This window comes from Aquarana catesbeiana, linkage group LG02 (assembly GCF_042186555.1).
Source record: "Aquarana catesbeiana isolate 2022-GZ linkage group LG02, ASM4218655v1, whole genome shotgun sequence".
Taxonomy (NCBI): Eukaryota; Metazoa; Chordata; class Amphibia; order Anura; family Ranidae; genus Aquarana; species Aquarana catesbeiana.
Window position 1 is genome coordinate 777,232,876 of NC_133325.1, and position 18,256 is coordinate 777,251,131.

At 44.7% G+C, this 18,256-nt stretch overlaps 1 protein-coding gene across 1 annotated transcript in view; it reads right to left on the reverse strand.

Moving 5' to 3' along the window:
• Positions 1–18,256, reverse strand: part of LOC141129379 (beta-1,4-galactosyltransferase 3-like) — a gene marked incomplete in the record, with an annotated part of 78,409 nt that overhangs the window by 18,781 nt on the left and 41,372 nt on the right. The window contains 1 exon segment of the mRNA XM_073617387.1: positions 12,805–12,992. Coding sequence (XP_073473488.1) covers positions 12,805–12,992 — 188 coding nt within the window.

The following is an 18,256-nucleotide window of genomic DNA, read 5'->3' on the forward strand; positions in this document are numbered from 1 at the left end:
TGAGAGATGAGAGAGAGAGAGAGAGAGAGAGAGAGAGAAAAAGAAGTGGGAGTTGGGATATAGAGGAGAGAGGCAACAGATTGTTGAAAGGCAGTAGAGAAGGGACAGGGGGTATAGAGGAGACATATAAGTGGGGAAATAAAGGGAGAGAAGGAGGAAAGAGTGGGGCAAGTAAAAGAAACAAGAGGAAGGGGTAAACATAAGAGCAACAATAAGGAAGGCGGAGAAAGGGTGGAAAGGAAAAAAGAAGAGGGACACTAAAGTGGAAAAGGAGAGGTAAAAAGAAAAGAGAGAAATGGTAACAGTTAAAAGGAAATAAGAGGTTAATGGAAGTCAGAAGAGTATAAGGAGGTAGAAAAGGTGAGGAGCAGAATTAAGGAGATGCATAGGGAGTATTGGAAAGGAATGAAAAGGTAAAAGAGGGGTGTGAGAAGTAAAATGGAAAAGAGAGGAAGGGGCAGGGGCATACCTATAGGTGTTGCAGGGGTAGCAATTGCAACCCGGCCCCATGATCCAGGGGGCCTGTGCAGCTCTCCTTTGTACGCCTGGAGAGAAGGGGCAGCATAGAGGAACTGATGCCCTACATTTTCCCCTTGCAGCTGCTGAAAGTCTGCTGCTCCTCCGCTACCTCCTACAGGCATTCAGTGGCTGCAGGAGGAAAATGGAAGGCATTGGTTCCTCTATATCAGGGGTCTCAAACTGGTGGCCCTCCAGCTGTTGCGAAACTACAAGTCCCATGAGGCATTGCAAGGTCAACAGTTACAAGCATGATTTCCACAGGCAGAGGCATGATGGGACTTGTTTTGCAACAGCTGGAGGGCCGCCAGTTGGAGACCCCTGCTCTATATGCTGGCCCTCCTCTCCAGGACCTGTTCTCTCCGGGGGCCATGGGCTCTCCTTGCCCCCCCCCCCCCCCCCCCGGCTGCTGCGAGGGAATGTGCCAGGATGGAGAATGGGAAAGGAGTCAGTAAATGAGTCATTTACAGAACCCTTCCTTTTCTGAATGGACAGAGTCAGCGATTTGTACGGTCCTTACAGTTTGTGAATCAAAGGGAAGCCTCTGTACAGACCTTTTCCTGTCCATTCTACGCTTCTGAGGCTGACCTCAATTACCTTTCTCTATCTCAAAGGTGAAACATCAGAGGTGCGTTTAGACCCCAGATATCTCACCAAAGCCCCCAACAGGGCTCCTAGAAGAAAAAAAAAAAAAAAAGTAAAAGGGGGGTCAGCCAGGGACTGGTAACCCTCCTTTCCTTTTGTGCCTAGAAGAATTGGGTTTTATAGAAGCTAAGCTGCTCCATGCAAAGCCTGCCAACAGCCATTTAAAAAGCAGCAGCGGCATCTAGTGTGCAGATATAGGTACTGCACCTTCACTTTACTAAATTACAGTATAAGGTCAGGTACTGTATAAATGGGGCGAGTTTTAATTATCGTGTATTTCTACTTTTGTGTGTATATATATATTTATTATGAGAATGTGTGTATATATTATATATACACACATACGTACTATTATTTATAAATATTTTACACACTCACACGTTATATTACCAAAAGTATTGGGACGCCTGCCTTTACACACACATGAACTTTAATGGAATCTAAGTCTTAGTCCGTAGGGTTCAATATTAAGTTGGCCCACCCTTTGCAGCTATAACAGCTTCAACTCTTCTGGGAAGGCCGTCCACAAGGTTTAGGAGTGTGTCTATAGGAATGTTTGACCATTCTTCCAGAAGCGCGTTTGTGAGGTCAGGCACTGATGCGGATGAGAAGGCCTGGCTCGCAGTCTCTGCTCTAATTCACCCTTATGCCCTGCACACACGATAGGATTTTCCGACAACAAATGTGCGATCGGAGCTTGTTGTCGGAAATTCCGACCGTGTGTAGGCTCCATCGGACATTTTCCGTCAGAATTTCCGACAAACAAAATTTGAGATCCGGATCTAAAATTTTCCGATTTTCCGTTGTCGGAAATTCCGATCGTGTGTACACAATTCCGATGCACTAAATTCCACGCATGCTCGGAATCAAGCAGAAGAGCCGCACTGGCTAGTGAACTTCAATTTTCTCGGCTCGTCGTACGTGTTGTATGTCACCGTGTTATTGACGTTCGGAATTTCCGACAACATTTGTGTGACCGTGTATATGCAAGACAAGCTTGAGCCAACATCCATCGGAAAAAACCCCCACGGTTTTGTTGTTGGAAAATCCTATAGTGTGTACAGGGCATAAAGGTGTTCTATCAGGACTCTGTGCAGGACAGTCAAGTTACTCCACCCCAAACTAGTTCATCCATGTGTTTAAGGGCCTTGCTTTGTGCACTGGTGCACAGTCATGTTGGAACAGGAAGGGGCCATCCCCAAACTGTCCCCACAAAGTTGGGAACATGAAATTGTCCAAAATGTCTTGGTATGCTGACACCTTAAGAGTTCCCTTCACTGGAACTAAGGGGCCAAGCCCAACCCCTGAAAAACAACCCCACACCATAATCCCCCCTCCACCAAATGATATGGACCAGTGCACAAAGTAAGGTCCATAAAGACATGGATGAGTGAGTTTGGGGTGGAGGGGGGAGAGGAAACAGAAAAAAAGAGAGAGGGGAGAGAAAACAGAAAAAAAGAGAGAGGGGAGAGAAAACAGAAAAAAAGAGAGAGGGGAGAGAAAACAGAAAAAAAGAGAGAGGGGAGAGAAAACAGAAAAAAAGAGAGAGGGGAGAGAAAACAGAAAAAAAGAGAGAGGGGAGAGAAAACAGAAAAAAAGAGAGAGGGGAGAGAAAACAGAAAAAAAGAGAGAGGGGAGAGAAAACAGAAAAAAAGAGAGAGGGGAGAGAAAACAGAAAAAAAGAGAGAGGGGAGAGAAAACAGAAAAAAAGAAAGAGGGGAGAGAAAACAGAAAAAAAGAAAGAGGGGAGAGAAAACAGAAAAAGAGAAAGAGGGGAGAGAAAACAGAAAAAGAGAAAGAGGGGAGAGAAAACAGAAAAAGAGAGAGGGGAGAGAAAACAGAAAAAGAGAGAGGGGAGAGAAAACAGAAAAAGAGAGAGGGGAGAGGAAACAGAAAAAGAGGGGAGAGGAAACAGAAAAAGAGGGGAGAGGAAACAGAAAAAGAGAGAGGGGAGAGAAAACAGAAAAAGAGAGAGGGGAGAGGAAACAGAAAAAGAGGGGAGAGGAAACAGAAAAAGAGGGGAGAGGAAACAGAAAAAGAGGGGAGAGGAAACAGAAAAAGAGGGGAGAGGAAACAGAAAAAGAGGGGAGAGGAAACAGAAAAAGAGGGGAGAGGAAACAGATGGTATGAAAAGAGAGAGGGGAGAGGAAACAGAAAAAGAGAGAGGGGAGAGGAAACAGAAAAAGAGAGAGGGGAGAGGAAACAGAAAAAGAGAGAGGGGAGAGGAAACAGAAAAAGAGAGAGGGGAGAGGAAACAGAAAAAGAGAGAGGGGAGAGGAAACAGAAAAAGAGAGAGGGGAGAGGAAACAGAAAAAGAGAGAGGGGAGAGGAAACAGAAAAAGAGAGAGGGGAGAGGAAACAGAAAAAGAGAGAGGGGAGAGGAAACAGAAAAAGAGAGAGGGGAGAGGAAACAGAAAAAGAGAGAGGGGAGAGGAAACAGAAAAAGAGAGAGGGGAGAGGAAACAGAAAAAGAGAGAGGGGAGAGGAAACAGAAAAAGAGAGAGGGGAGAGGAAACAGATGGTATGAACAGAAAGAGGGGAGAGGAAACAGAAAGAGAGGGGAGAGGAAACAGAAAGAGAGGGGAGAGGAAACAGAAAGAGAGGGGAGAGGAAACAGAAAAAGAGAGAGGGGAGAGGAAACAGATGGTATGAACAGAAAGAGGGGAGAGGAAACAGAAAGAGAGGGGAGAGGAAACAGAAAGAGAGGGGAGAGGAAACAGAAAGAGAGGGGAGAGGAAACAGAAAGAGAGGGGAGAGGAAACAGAAAGAGAGGGGGGAGGAAACAGATGGTATGAACAGAAAAAGAGGGGAGAGGAAACAGAAAAAGAGAGGGAGGAGAGGAAACAGAAAAAGAGAGGGGGGAGAGGAAACAGAAAAAAAGAGAGGGGGGAGAGGAAACAGAAAAAGAGAGGGGAGCGGAAACAGATGGTATGAACAGAAAGAGGGGAGAGGAAACAGAAAAAGAGGGGAGAGGAAACAGAAAGAGAGGGGAGAGGAAACAGAAAGAGAGGGGAGAGGAAACAGAAAGAGAGGGGAGAGGAAACAGAAAGAGAGGGGAGAGGAAACAGAAAAAGAGAGAGGGGAGAGGAAACAGATGGTATGAACAGAAAGAGGGGAGAGGAAACAGAAAGAGAGGGGAGAGGAAACAGAAAGAGAGGGGAGAGGAAACAGAAAGAGAGGGGAGAGGAAACAGAAAGAGAGGGGAGAGGAAACAGAAAGAGAGGGGAGAGGAAACAGAAAGAGAGGGGAGAGGAAACAGAAAAAGAGGGGAGAGGAAACAGAAAAAAAGAGAGGGGGGAGAGGAAACAGAAAAAAAGAGAGGGGGGAGAGGAAACAGAAAAAAAGAGAGGGGGGAGAGGAAACAGAAAAAAAGAGAGGGGGGAGAGGAAACAGAAAAAGAGAGGGGAGCGGAAACAGATGGTATGAACAGAAAGAGGGGAGAGGAAACAGAAAAAGAGGGGAGAGGAAACAGAAAAAGAGGGGAGAGGAAACAGAAAAAGAGGGGAGAGGAAACAGAAAAAGAGGGGAGAGGAAACAGAAAAAGAGGGGAGAGGAAACAGAAAAAGAGGGGAGAGGGGAGAGGAAACAGATGGGTATGAACAGAAAAAGAGGGGAGAGGAAACAGAAAAAGAGGGGAGAGGAAACAGAAAAAGAGGGGAGAGGAAACAGAAAAAGAGGGGGAGAGGAAACAGAAAAAAGAGGGGAGAGGAAACAGAAAAAGAGGGGAGAGGAAACAGAGAAAGAGGGGAGAGGAAACAGAGAAAGAGGGGGAGAGGAAACAGAGAAAGAGGGAGAGGGGAGAGGAAACAGATGGTATGAAACAGAAAGAGGGGGAGAGGAAACAGAAAGAGAGGGGGAGAGGAAACAGATGGTATGAACAGAAAGAGAAGGGAGAGGAAACAGAGAAAGAGGGGAGAGGGAGAGGAAACAGATGGTATGAACAGAAAAAGAGGGGAGAGGAAACAGAAAAAGAGGGGAAGAGGAAACAGAAAAAGAGGGGAGAGGAAACAGAAAAAGAGGGGAGAGGAAACAGAAAAAGAGGGGAGAGGAAACAGAAAAAGAGGGGGAGAGGAAACAGAAAAAGAGGGGAGAGGAAACAGAAAAAGAGGGGAGAGGAAACAGAAAAAGAGGGGAGAGGAAACAGAAAAAGAGGGGAGAGGAAACAGAAAAGAGGGGAGAGGAAACAGAAAAAGAGGGAGAGAGGAAACAGAAAAAGAGGGGAGAGGAAACAGAAAAAGAGGGGAGAGGAAACAGAAAAAGAGGGGAGAGGGAAACAGAAAAGAGGGGAGAGGAAACAGAAAAAGAGGGGAGAGGAAACAGAGAAAGAGGGGAGAGGAAACAGAGAAAGAGGGGAGAGGAAACAGATGGTAATGAACAGAAAGAGGGGAGAGGAAACAGAAAGAGAGGGGAGAGGAAATAGAAAGAGAGGGGAGAGGAAACAGAGAAAGAGGGGGAGAGAAAACAGAAAAAGAGGGGAGAGGAAACAGAAAGAGGGGAGAGGAAACAGAAAGAGGGGAGAGGACTGTCCCCACAAAGTTGGGAACATGAAATTGTCCAAAATGTCTTGGTATGCTGACACCTTAAGAGTTCCCTTCACTGGAACTAAGGGGCCAAGCCCAACCCCTGAAAAACAACCCCACACCATATGATATGGACCAGTGCACAAAGCAAGGTCCATAAAGACATGGATGAGTGAGTTCGGGGTGGAGGGGGGAGAGGACACAGAAAGAGAAAGAGGAGAGAGGACACAGAAAAAGAGAGGGGAGAGGACACAGAAAAAGAGAGGGGAGAGGACACAGAAAAAGAGAGGGGAGAGGACACAGAAAAAGAGAGGGGAGAGGAAACAGAAAAAGAGAGGGGAGAGGAAACAGAAAAAGAGAGGGGAGAGGAAACAGAAAAAGAGAGGGGAGAGGAAACAGAAAAAGAGAGGGGAGAGGAAACAGAAAAAGAGAGGGGGAGAGGAAACAGAAAAAGAGAGGGGGAGAGGAAACAGAAAAAGAGAGGGGGAGAGGAAACAGAAAAAGAGAGGGGGAGAGGAAACAGAAAAAGAGAGGGGGAGAGGAAACAGAAAAAGAGAGGGGGAGAGGAAACAGAAAAAGAGAGGGGAGAGGAAACAGAAAAAGAGAGGGGAGAGGAAACAGAAAAAGAGAGGGGAGAGGAAACAGAAAAAGAGAGGGGAGAGGAAACAGAAAAAGAGAGGGGAGAGGAAACAGAAAAAGAGTGGGGAGAGGAAACAGAAAAAGAGAGGGGAGAGGAAACAGAAAAAGAGAGGGGAGAGGAAACAGAAAAAGAGAGGGGAGAGGAAACAGAAAAAGAGAGGGGAGAGGAAACAGAAAAAGAGGGGGGAGAGGAAACAGAAAAAGAGAGGGGGAGAGGAAACAGAAAAAGAGAGGGGGAGAGGAAACAGAAAAAGAGAGGGGGAGAGGAAACAGAAAAAGAGAGGGGGAGAGGAAACAGAAAAAGAGAGGGGGAGAGGAAACAGAAAAAGAGAGGGGGAGAGAAAACAGAAAAAGAGAGGGGGAGAGAAAACAGAAAAAGAGAGGGGGAGAGGAAACAGAAAAAGAGAGGGGGAGAGGAAACAGAAAAAGAGAGGGGGAGAGAAAACAGAAAAAGAGAGGGGGAGAGGAAACAGAAAAAGAGGGGAGAGGAAACAGAAAAAGAGGGGAGAGGAAACAGATGGTATGAACAGAAAGAGGGGAGAGGAAACAGAAAGAGAGGGGAGAGGAAACAGAAAGAGAGGGGAGAGGAAACAGAAAGAGAGGGGAGAGGAAACAGATGGTATGAACAGAAAGAGAGGGGAGAGGAAACAGATGGTATGAACAGAAAAAGAGGGGAGAGGAAACAGAAAAAGAGGGGAGAGGAAACAGAAAAAGAGGGGAGAGGAAACAGAAAAAGAGGGGAGAGGAAACAGAAAAAGAGGGGAGAGGAAACAGAAAAAGAGGGGAGAGGAAACAGAAAAAGAGGGGAGAGGAAACAGAAAAAGAGGGGAGAGGAAACAGATGGTATGAACAGAAAGAGGGGAGAGGAAACAGAAAGAGAGGGGAGAGGAAATAGAAAGAGAGGGGAGAGGAAACAGAAAAAGAGGGGAGAGGACTGTCCCCACAAAGTTGGGAACATGAAATTGTCCAAAATGTCTTGGTATGCTGACACCTTAAGAGTTCCCTTCACTGGAACTAAGGGGCCAAGCCCAACCCCTGAAAAACAACCCCACACCATATGATATGGACCAGTGCACAAAGCAAGGTCCATAAAGACATGGATGAGTGAGTTCGGGGTGGAGGGGGGAGAGGACACAGAAAGAGAAAGAGGGGAGAGGAAACAGAAAAAGAGAGGGGAGAGGAAACAGAAAAAGAGAGGGGAGAGGAAACAGAAAAAGAGAGGGGAGAGGAAACAGAAAAAGAGAGGGGAGAGGAAACAGAAAAAGAGAGGGGAGAGGAAACAGAAAAAGAGAGGGGAGAGGAAACAGAAAAAGAGAGGGGAGAGGAAACAGAAAAAGAGAGGGGAGAGGAAACAGAAAAAGAGAGGGGAGAGGAAACAGAAAAAGAGAGGGGAGAGGAAACAGAAAAAGAGAGGGGAGAGGAAACAGAAAAAGAGAGGGGAGAGGAAACAGAAAAAGAGAGGGGAGAGGAAACAGAAAAAGAGAGGGGAGAGGAAACAGAAAAAGAGAGGGGAGAGGAAACAGAAAAAGAGAGGGGAGAGGAAACAGAAAAAGAGAGGGGAGAGGAAACAGAAAAAGAGAGGGGGAGAGGAAACAGAAAAAGAGAGGGGGAGAGGAAACAGAAAAAGAGAGGGGGAGAGGAAACAGAAAAAGAGAGGGGGAGAGGAAACAGAAAAAGAGAGGGGGAGAGGAAACAGAAAAAGAGAGGGGAGAGGAAACAGAAAAAGAGAGGGGGAGAGGAAACAGAAAAAGAGAGGGGGAGAGGAAACAGAAAAAGAGAGGGGGAGAGAAAACAGAAAAAGAGAGGGGGAGAGGAAACAGAAAAAGAGAGGGGGAGAGGAAACAGAAAAAGAGAGGGGGAGAGAAAACAGAAAAAGAGAGGGGGAGAGGAAACAGAAAAAGAGGGGAGAGGAAACAGAAAAAGAGGGGAGAGGAAACAGATGGTATGAACAGAAAGAGGGGAGAGGAAACAGAAAGAGAGGGGAGAGGAAACAGAAAGAGAGGGGAGAGGAAACAGAAAGAGAGGGGAGAGGAAACAGATGGTATGAACAGAAAGAGAGGGGAGAGGAAACAGATGGTATGAACAGAAAAAGAGGGGAGAGGAAACAGAAAAAGAGAGGGGAGAGGAAACAGAAAAAGAGGGGAGAGGAAACAGAAAAAGGGGAGAGGACTGTCCCCACAAAGTTGGGAGCATGAAATTGTCCAAAATGTCTTGGTATGCTGACACCTTAAGAGTTCCCTTCACTGGAACTAAGGGGCCAAGCCCAACCCCTGAAAAACAACCCCACACCATAATACCCCTCCACCAAATGATATGGACGAGTGCACAAAGCAAGGTCCATAAAGACATGGATGAGTGAGTTTGGGGTGGAGGGGGGAGAGGACACAGAAAGAGAAAGAGGAAACAGAAAAAGAGAGGGGAGAGGAAACAGATGGTATGAACAGAAAAAGAGAGGGGAGAGGAAACAGAAAAAGAGAGGGGAGAGGAAACAGAAAAAGAGAGGGGAGAGGAAACAGAAAAAGAGAGGGGAGAGGAAACAGAAAAAGAGAGGGGAGAGGAAACAGAAAAAGAGAGGGGAGAGGAAACAGAAAAAGAGAGGGGAGAGGAAACAGAAAAAAAGAGGGGAGAGGAAACAGAAAAAAAGAGAGGAGAGGAAACAGAAAAAAAGAGAGGAGAGGAAACAGAAAAAAAGAGGGGAGAGGAAACAGAAAAAAAGAGGGGAGAGGAAACAGAAAAAAAGAGGGGAGAGGAAACAGAAAGAGGGGAGAGGAAACAGGTGGGAGTTGGGATATAGAGGAGAGAGGCAAAAGATTGTTGAAAGGCAGTAGAGAAGGGACAGGGGGTATAGAGGAGACATATAAGTGGGGAAATAAAGGGAGAGAAAGAGGAAAGAGTGGGGCAAGTAAAAGAAACAAGAGGAAGGGGTAAACATAAGAGCAACGATAAGGAAGGCGGAGAAAGGGTGGAAAGGATAAAAGAAGAGGGACACTAAAGTGGAAAAGGAGAGGTAAAAAGAAAAGAGAGAAATGGTAACAGTTAAAAGGAAGATGTTATTGGAAATCAGAAGACTGAAAGGAGGTGGAAAAGGTGAGGAGCAGAATTAAGGAGATGCATAGGGAGTATTGGAAAGGAATGAAAAGGTAAAAGAGGGGTGTGAGAAGTAAAATGGAAAAGAGAGGAAGGTGCAGGGGCATACCTATAGGTGTAGCGATTGCAATCCGGCCCCATGATCCAGGGGGCCTGTGCAGCTCTCTTTTGTACGCCTGGAGAGAAGGGGCAGCATATAGAGGAATTGATGCCCTCCATTTTCCTTTTGCAGCTGCTGAAAGCCTGCTTCTCCTCCTCTACCTCCTACAGGCATTCAGTGGCTGCTGGAGGAAAATGGAAGGCATTGGTTCTTCTATATGCTGCCCCTCCTCTCCAGGACCTGTCCCCCTCCGGGCCCATGTGCTCTCCTTGCCCCCCTCAGCGTTGCCGGGTTTCCCCCTCCCCTCTGCCGCTGGATGCTGCGGGGAATGTGTCAGGATGGAGAATGGGAAAGGAGTCAGTCATTTACCAGACCCTTCCTTTTCTGATTGGAGTCAGTGATTTGTACGGTCCTTACAGTTTGTGAATCAAAGGGAAGCCTCTGTACAGACCTATTCCTGTCCATTCATTCTACGCTGCTGAGGCTGACCTCAATCTCCTTTCTCTATCTCAAAGGTGATACATCAGAGGTGCGTTTAGACCCCCGATATCTCACCAAAGCCCCCAACAGGGCTCCTAGGAAAAAAAAAAAAAAAAATGTAAAAAATAATAAAAAATAAAATTGTAAAAAAAAAAAAAAAAAAAAAAAAACGACTGACACCAGTGGTGGAACTACCAGGGTCACAAAGTTAGCACTTGCGACCAAACCATAGCATTCCGCCACTGCGGGGGCCCGCTGCAGAACATGAAAAAGGGTCCCGCTGCAGGACCGTTTAAAAGGGTCCCACAATGGGAGAGAAAAAGGCCCCTGGGACCAGTTGGAAGGGCCCAGGCTGGGGGTCCTTCATTTTTTTTTTTTTTTTTTTTGCACCGGGGCCCTGAAGGATCTAGTTGCTCCTCTAGGAAGTGATAAAGGGAAGGAGGGGGAAAAAAAAAAAAAAGAACAGTAAAGGAAATGAAAGGGAAAGAAAAAAAAAGGAAGGAAGGCGCAGGAATAGAAGAATAACCACCTAAATATTCAAACACATTCCATTAGGTAGACAGAATGTCCCAGAGGCCCCACAACAATACAGACCCGCTGTGGTAGAATGAATGGCACTCCCAGCCTGGACCCCCACCAGGACACGCCCCTAATGCATTTTGCTCCACCCCCCAGAGCTTAATCATGGGGACTTTCCATTAGGTACACCTTACTACACTGATTAAAGTCACCTTTCTTTTCTGATTTTTGAAATGCACAAAATGTCCACTAGAGGGCACATGCTGATTGGATAAAATGCTATCAGCGCACAGTAGCTAAAGTGCATTGGAAGTCTGAACACAAATACACCAAGATTTCCCATAGATGCCAATGTGTCCATACTCCCGAGTGCATGTAAAGTGAGGGTATGTAAAGCGGGGTATGCCTGTGTATATAGATAGATTAAATGTCTTTCTTGTATTGCTGAAATGCAAATAAAACAACTTTAAAAGGATCGCAGTTGAAGGAAGTTTGTAAACCCAAATACTAAAATCGTTTATGTGCTATAACCTATATGGGATTGCATTATTATTTTTTTATTTTTTGGTTGAACTGGATGGGACTCGTGTCTTTTTTTCAATCTATGTAACTATTACTGCGATTTCAAAAGTGACTTTCAACATTCGTAACTTTCATTACAATAATTGGTAAGCTTCTACTGTGAAGGGTCCTTATTTTGGGCACTCTCTGTTATTGGCTGACCACGCTCATCTCCCGATTGTGCATCCTGTGTTGTCACCTGTCACACCAGTGGTCGTTTCAGCACACATTGCCCTGTTGTCACCATCAGAAAACCATTACCCTACCATGCCACAAAGTGCCCTCAATGTAGTGAATAAAGATAGGAAAAGGCTGCAGGAGATCAGCAGCACGCTGACCGGTTGTTACAGACTGCTCCCGTACTCTGTTTACGATCAGCAGCCCGCAGGACAGGCTCCCAATCATATGGCAGCCAATCACAGTGATCACTCAATCGGGAAATCTGTTCCTCCTACCCGCTTATACAATGAAAAAGAAACTGCACACTGATAGATGTGATTGCACAATGAAAGAGAAGAAACGTGCTGATGGATGTAACTGGACAGTGAAAGAGAAGCAGCACACAGATAAATACGATTGGACAATGAGAGAAGCAGCACACAGATAAATACGATTGGACAATGAGAGAAGCAGCACACAGATAAATACGATTGGACAATGAGAGAAGCAGCACACTGATGCATGCGATTGGACAATGAGAGAGAAGCAGCACACTGATGGGATGGGATTGGACAATAAAAGAAAAGCAGCACATTTATGGATTTGATAATAAAAGAGAAGCAGCACATTTATGGATGTGATTGGACAATGCAAAAGGGTAGCAGCACACTGATAGATGTGATTGGACAATGAAAGGGAAGCGGCACACAGATGGAGGGGATTGGACAATGAAAGAGAAGCAGCACACTGATGGATGTGATTGGGCAAGGAAAGAGAAGCAGCACACAGATGGATGCGATTGGACACTGAAATAGAAGCAGCACACAGAGGGGATGTGATTGGACAATGAAAGAAGCAGCGCACTGATGGATGTGATTGGACAATGAAAGAGTAGCAGAACACTGATGGATGTAACTGGACAATGAAAGAGAAGCAGCACACTGATGATGGGATATGATTGGACAATGAAAGAGAAGCAGCACACTGATGATGGGATATGATTGGACAATGAAAGAGAAGCAGCGCACTGATGATGGGATATGATTGGACAATGAAAGAGAAGCAGCGCACAGATAAAGGGTATTGGAAAATGAAAAAAAAAAAAAGAAGAAACACACAGATAGATGTGATTGGATGATGATAGAAGCAGCGCACTGATGGATGTGATTGGGCAAGAAAAAAAACAAAAAAAACTGCACAGATAGAGCCAAGATTAAAGCAAATGAAATAGAAGCAGCACAAAGATGGAGGGGTTTGGACAATGAAAGAAGCGGCACACTGAAAGATGAGATTGGGCAATGAAAGAAGCAGCGCACAGATGGGATGTGACTGGACAATGAAAGAGAAGCAGCACACTGATGGGTGTAATTGGACAGAGAAACCTGCAAAGCCTGGACACCCACCATGGACACTATCGGCAATATTAGTATTTGTGCGTTGCCTTCTCGGAGTGCTCCACAATCCAAAACCTAATGATAGTTTGTCATCAAACTTAATGGACTCTTGTTTTTCTACAAGTAGGTGCATTAGAGTGTAAGCTCCTCTGCCGCAGAGGCTTATGAGAACAGAAGTCCATACCTGTACTGGAACTTGTCCATGGCGCTGGACATGTGTTTGGGGTAGTTGTCACAGATGTACAGGTTGTGGTCATTCTCCGGCACCAGGTCCACGTCGTGCAGGATGAGGCAGTCCCAGTCGTCGTAGCGCAGGGCTTCTCGGACGCCGATATTCAGAAGCTTCGCCCGATTAAACGTGCCGTTCCCAGCCTGGCAAGACAAATGCAGCGCTTAGTGAGTAAATGGAAGAAAATCTGTCTTCTGCAGTAATAACAGCGGTAACTATTTCACGGATCATTACAGGCCGCGGCAGCCGACGCCACGCGCGAGGGAAAGAGACCAGACCGCAACGTTATCACTCTTACTGGTATCCGTCACAGCAACGCAGAAAATAAAAAAGCGTTTATTAGCTTCATAAATGAACAGTTAAAGCGACCGAGCCATTTAAAGTGAAACAGTTTTCTTTTCCCCCATGCATTGCAAGGATTTTAGGAAACTTCACTGCAGATTCATACCTGCTTCTGTCCTGTACTGTACATACACACACACACACTAGATTTTCAAAAGTATTGGGTCTATAATATATATATATATATATATATATATATATATATATATATATATATATATATATATATATATATATAATACATACACACACACAGTGGGGACGGAAAGTATTCAGACCCCCTTAAATTTTTCACTCTTTGTTATATTGCAGCCATTTGCTAAAATCATTTAAGTTCATTTTTCCCTCATTAATGTACACACAGCACCCCATATTGACAGAAAAACACAGAATTGTTGACATTTTTGCAGATCTATTAAAAAAGAAAAACTGAAATATCACATGGTCGTACAGTGACGTCCTCCCAGAATCCCCTCTCGCGCGCCACCCGAGAACATGCGTGACCGCCGGGTCCAGAAGACCCGGCGCATCACGGTAAGCGGCCGCTGATCGCAGCCGTTTACCATGTGATCGCTCCGTCAGATGACGGAGCGATCACATGTAAACAAACCAGCGTAATGTCATGACGCCGGTTCCTCTCTCCCCTCTGTGTACCGATCAGTAGAGTGTGAGAGGAGATGGGGAGGGATCAGATGGCAGCAGCGCTGTGGACTGGATCTGTAGTGCCCACAGCGCTGCTCTGTGACAAATGCAGGCACATCCAGCCATGCTGAGCCATCCCTCAATACCCTGCAATACCCAGCCATACCCCGCAATACCCAGCCACACCCAGCCATACCCCGCAATACCCAGCCATACCCCGCAATACCCAGCCATACTCGGCCATGCTCGGCAATACTCGGCCTCTGTATGTGGCCAGGCTGTAGAAGTCTCACACATGTGGTATCGCTGTACTCAGGAGGAGTAGGAGAATCTATTTTGGGGTGTCATTTTTGGTATGTACATGCTATGTGTTAGAAATATTGTATAAATGGACAACTTTGTGTTAAAAAATATGCGCTTTAACCACTTCCCGCCTGCCGGCCCTCATACTACGTCCTTGGCTTTGTGCGGGGATATCTGAATGATGGGTGCAGCTACAGGCATCATTCAGATATCAGCTTTTTCACCCGGCGATTCCCTACACCATAAGAATGATCATAGTGACTGTTCCACTGCCTGATCGTTCTTACAGGAGGCGAGAGGGGACATCACCCCCCCCCTCCCGCCGCCCTCCGGTGCTTCTACCGACTCATCGCTACAATCAAAGCCAGGATCGTTTTTTTTGTTTTTTTTTATTTCAGGCTTCCCAGCCTAGAGGTGAGATGTGGGATCTTATTCACCCCATATATCACTGTAAAGAGGACCTGTCATGCCACATTCCTATTACAAGGGAGGTTTACATTCCTTGTAATAGGAATAAAAGTGATCAAAAAATTAATTTTTTGGAAAAAAGTGTCAAACTAAAATAAAGTAAAATTAGCAATGAAAAAAAAAAAAATTTTTTAAAGCGCCCCTGTCCCCGTGTGCTCGCATGCAGAAGCGAACGCATTCGTAAGTCCCGCCCACATATGAAAATGGTGTTCAAACCACACTTGTGAGGTATCACTGAGATCAGTAGAGCGAGAGCAATAATTTTGGCCCTAGACCTCCTCTGTAACTCAGAACATGTAACCAGTACAGTAAAAAATTTTAAAGCGTCGCCTATGGGGATTTTTAAGTAGCGAAGTTTGGCGCCATTCCACGAGCGTGTGCAATTTTGAAGGGTGACGCGTTGGGTATCTATTTACTCGGCATAACTTCATCTTTCACGTTCTGCAAAAACATTGGGCTAACTTTACTGTTTTGTTTTTTTTAAAGCATAAAACTTTTTTTTTTTTTCCCCAAAAAAAAAACGCGTTTGAAAAATTGCTGCGCAAATACCGTGTGAGATAAAAAGTTGCAACGAATGCCATTGTATTCTCTAGGGTCTTTGCGAAAAAAATATATATAAGGTTTTGGGGTTCTATGTAAATTTTTTAGCATATTCATCAAATAAATGATGATTTTTACATGTAGGAGAGAAATGTCAGAATTGGCCTGGGTGCTCCAGAACGCCTGAAGGTGCTCTGTGCATGTTGGGCCTCTGTATGTGGCCACGCTGTGTAAAAGTCTCACACATGTGGTATCGCCGTACTCGGGAGTAATAGCAGAATGTGTTTTGGGGTGTAATTTGTGGTATGCATATGCTGTGTGTGAGAAATAACCTGCTAATATGACAATTTTGTGAAAAAAGAAAAAAAAAATTCTTGATTTTGCAAAGAATTGTGGGAATTGTGGGAAAAAAATGACAACTTCAAAAAACTCACCATGCATCTCTCTAAATACCTTGAAATGTCTTCTTTCCAAAAAGGGGTCATTTGAGGGGTATTTGTACTTTTCTGGCATGTTAGGGTCTCAAGAAATTAGACCGTCAGTACTTCAGGTGTGATCAATTTTCAGATATTGGCACCATAGCTTTTGGACTCTATAACTTTCACAAAGACCAAATAATATCCACTGATTCGGGTTATTTTTACCAAAGATATGTAGCGGTATAAATTTTGGCCAAAATATATGAAGAAAAATTACTAATTTGCAAAATTTTATAACAGAAACAAAGAAAAATGCATTTTTTTAAAACAGAATTTTCGGTCTTTATTCTTTTATAGCGCAAAAAATAAAGAACCCAGCGGTGATTAAATACCACCAAAAGAAAGCTCTATTTGTGTGAAAAAAAGGACAAAAATTTCATATAGGTACAGTGTTGCATTACTGAGTAATTGTCATTCAAAATGTGAGAGCACTGTAAGCTGAAAATTGGTCTGGTTATTAAGGGGGTTTAAGTGCCCAGTGGTCAAGTGGTTAAATTTGCCGTCTATTGGGCGCGTGCCCGAGGGTCCCGGGAACTCAATGTTCGCCGGCGTCTCGCAATTGTGGTGTGGAGAGGTAGAACGGGGAGATGCCTATCTAAAGCAAACTGCCTTGTGTCATGACAGAGATCCACTGCTCCCTGTTATCTGGAGCAGTGATCACTGTCATGTCCTAGGTAGCCCATCCCCCCCCCCAGTTAGAATCACTCCCTAGGACACACTTAACTCCTTCATCGCCCCCTAGTGTTTAACCCCTACCCTGCCAGTGTCATTTACACAGTAATCAGTGCATTTTTATAGCACTGATATCTGTATAAATGACAATGGTCCCAAAATAGTGTCAAAGGTGTCTGATGTGTCCGCCATAATGTCGCAGTCATGGTAAAAATCGCAGATTGCAGCCAATACTAATAATAAAAATGCCATAAATCTATCCCCTATTTTGTAGACGCTATAACTTTTGCGCAAACCAATCAATATACGCCTAAGATTTTTTTTTTTAATATGTAGAAGAATACATATCGGCCTAAACTGAGGAAAAAATTTGTTTTTTTATATATTTTTGGGGGATATTTATTATAGCAAAAATTTTAAAAAATATTGCTTTTTTTTTCAAAATTGTCACTCTTTTTGTTTATAGCGCAAAAAATAAAAACCGCAGAGGTGATCAAATACCACCAAAAGAAAGTTCCATTTGTGGGGGAAAAAAATAATAAGGTCTAAAAATCTACCAAAACATGTTGGAACGTACCATGTTTATATGTAGGAACTTCAGTTCACGGGGTGCCACTAAGGAATAAGGGCACAAATACAAAGTGGCGGTGTGATGATGTCTAGTAAATAGTTAAAAACTCTATTAATTAGTGATGACTACATCAAAGAACACCGCCATTTAACCACATGAACGAAAAAATAATATTTAGTAGAACCCCTACGAATTTCTAAATCTCGGGAGACCCGAAGACTAATTGGGATATATAATCACCAGCAAAACAGCAGGAAAGCAGAAAAGAAAAAAAAAAAAAAAATGCAGAAAAAGCTGGCTGCTGCCATAACGGTACTCCACTTCAAACAGCCGACGTACAACTGTGGCGGGTGGTCCGTAAGTAGTTAAATCAGGTGCGAGGAGAGACACTGCGCCCCCATGATCTCTGACCTCTCCCATGTTGTTCAGGTGGATCTCCACCTCTTTAAGGTTGCCTAAAGAGCCGGTGAGGGATATTCATATTTCACGTCTGAGGTTTACAACCACTTTAACTATTGGCATTCTGACCACCATTGTAAAGGGGGCATATTTTCCACCAACCCCCCCTCCCCCCCCCAGTGAATTGTGTTAGCAGGTGTTCCCCAGAGAACTGAAAATTATTTCAAAAGGTTCCTCTAAGGCAGCCATTCTCAACCAGGGTTCCGTGGAACCCTGGGGTTCCTCCAGAGGTTGCTAGGGGTTCCTTGAGCTGTGGCTGATCTATTTGATGATGCCTACAGCAGTTCAAGGTTCAGCACCATTTGGCAAAGCCAGCATCATGACACCAAATATCTTTTTAGCTGTCTTTAAGGGTGGCATCCTGAGCACCACTTTAAGGGGGGACATTCTTCCTATTGACCACCAATATCAGGAGCATTGTTCCTATTGAGCCCTGATGATTTGGTTTTAGTAAGCTTTCCTCGACACATGAAAATTATTTTTAGAGGTTCCTCTAGGGTTAAAAGGTTGAGAAAGCCTGCTCTAAGGTAAAAAGGTTGACTAAGGCCGCTATAGACCATGAGAAGAGGAAAGGGTTACATTGACTCGGCACAGCGACTTTTCTTGGTGGCCCGATTTCCTTCTGATAAGGGTGGGGGGTACCATAGGTGCCCACAGCAGCCTGTCTTGTGGACTTAGATAAGGTAGAAGATGCTAAATTTGGCCAAACGCCCGGAATGATCTGAAGCTTATCTCCGTGAGTTTCAACTGATCTGTTCTGCCACTGCAAACTGGAAGATTTTATATGGAAATAATTCCCTTGAAAACAAAGAATGATGTATATGAGAAGGATGAATATACCGATATTAACCGCTTCAGCTCTCTCACCTGTGCACCCTTTTTAGACTGGGACAAATTTTTACATTTCGTCTATTTTTGGCAAGAACTTTGA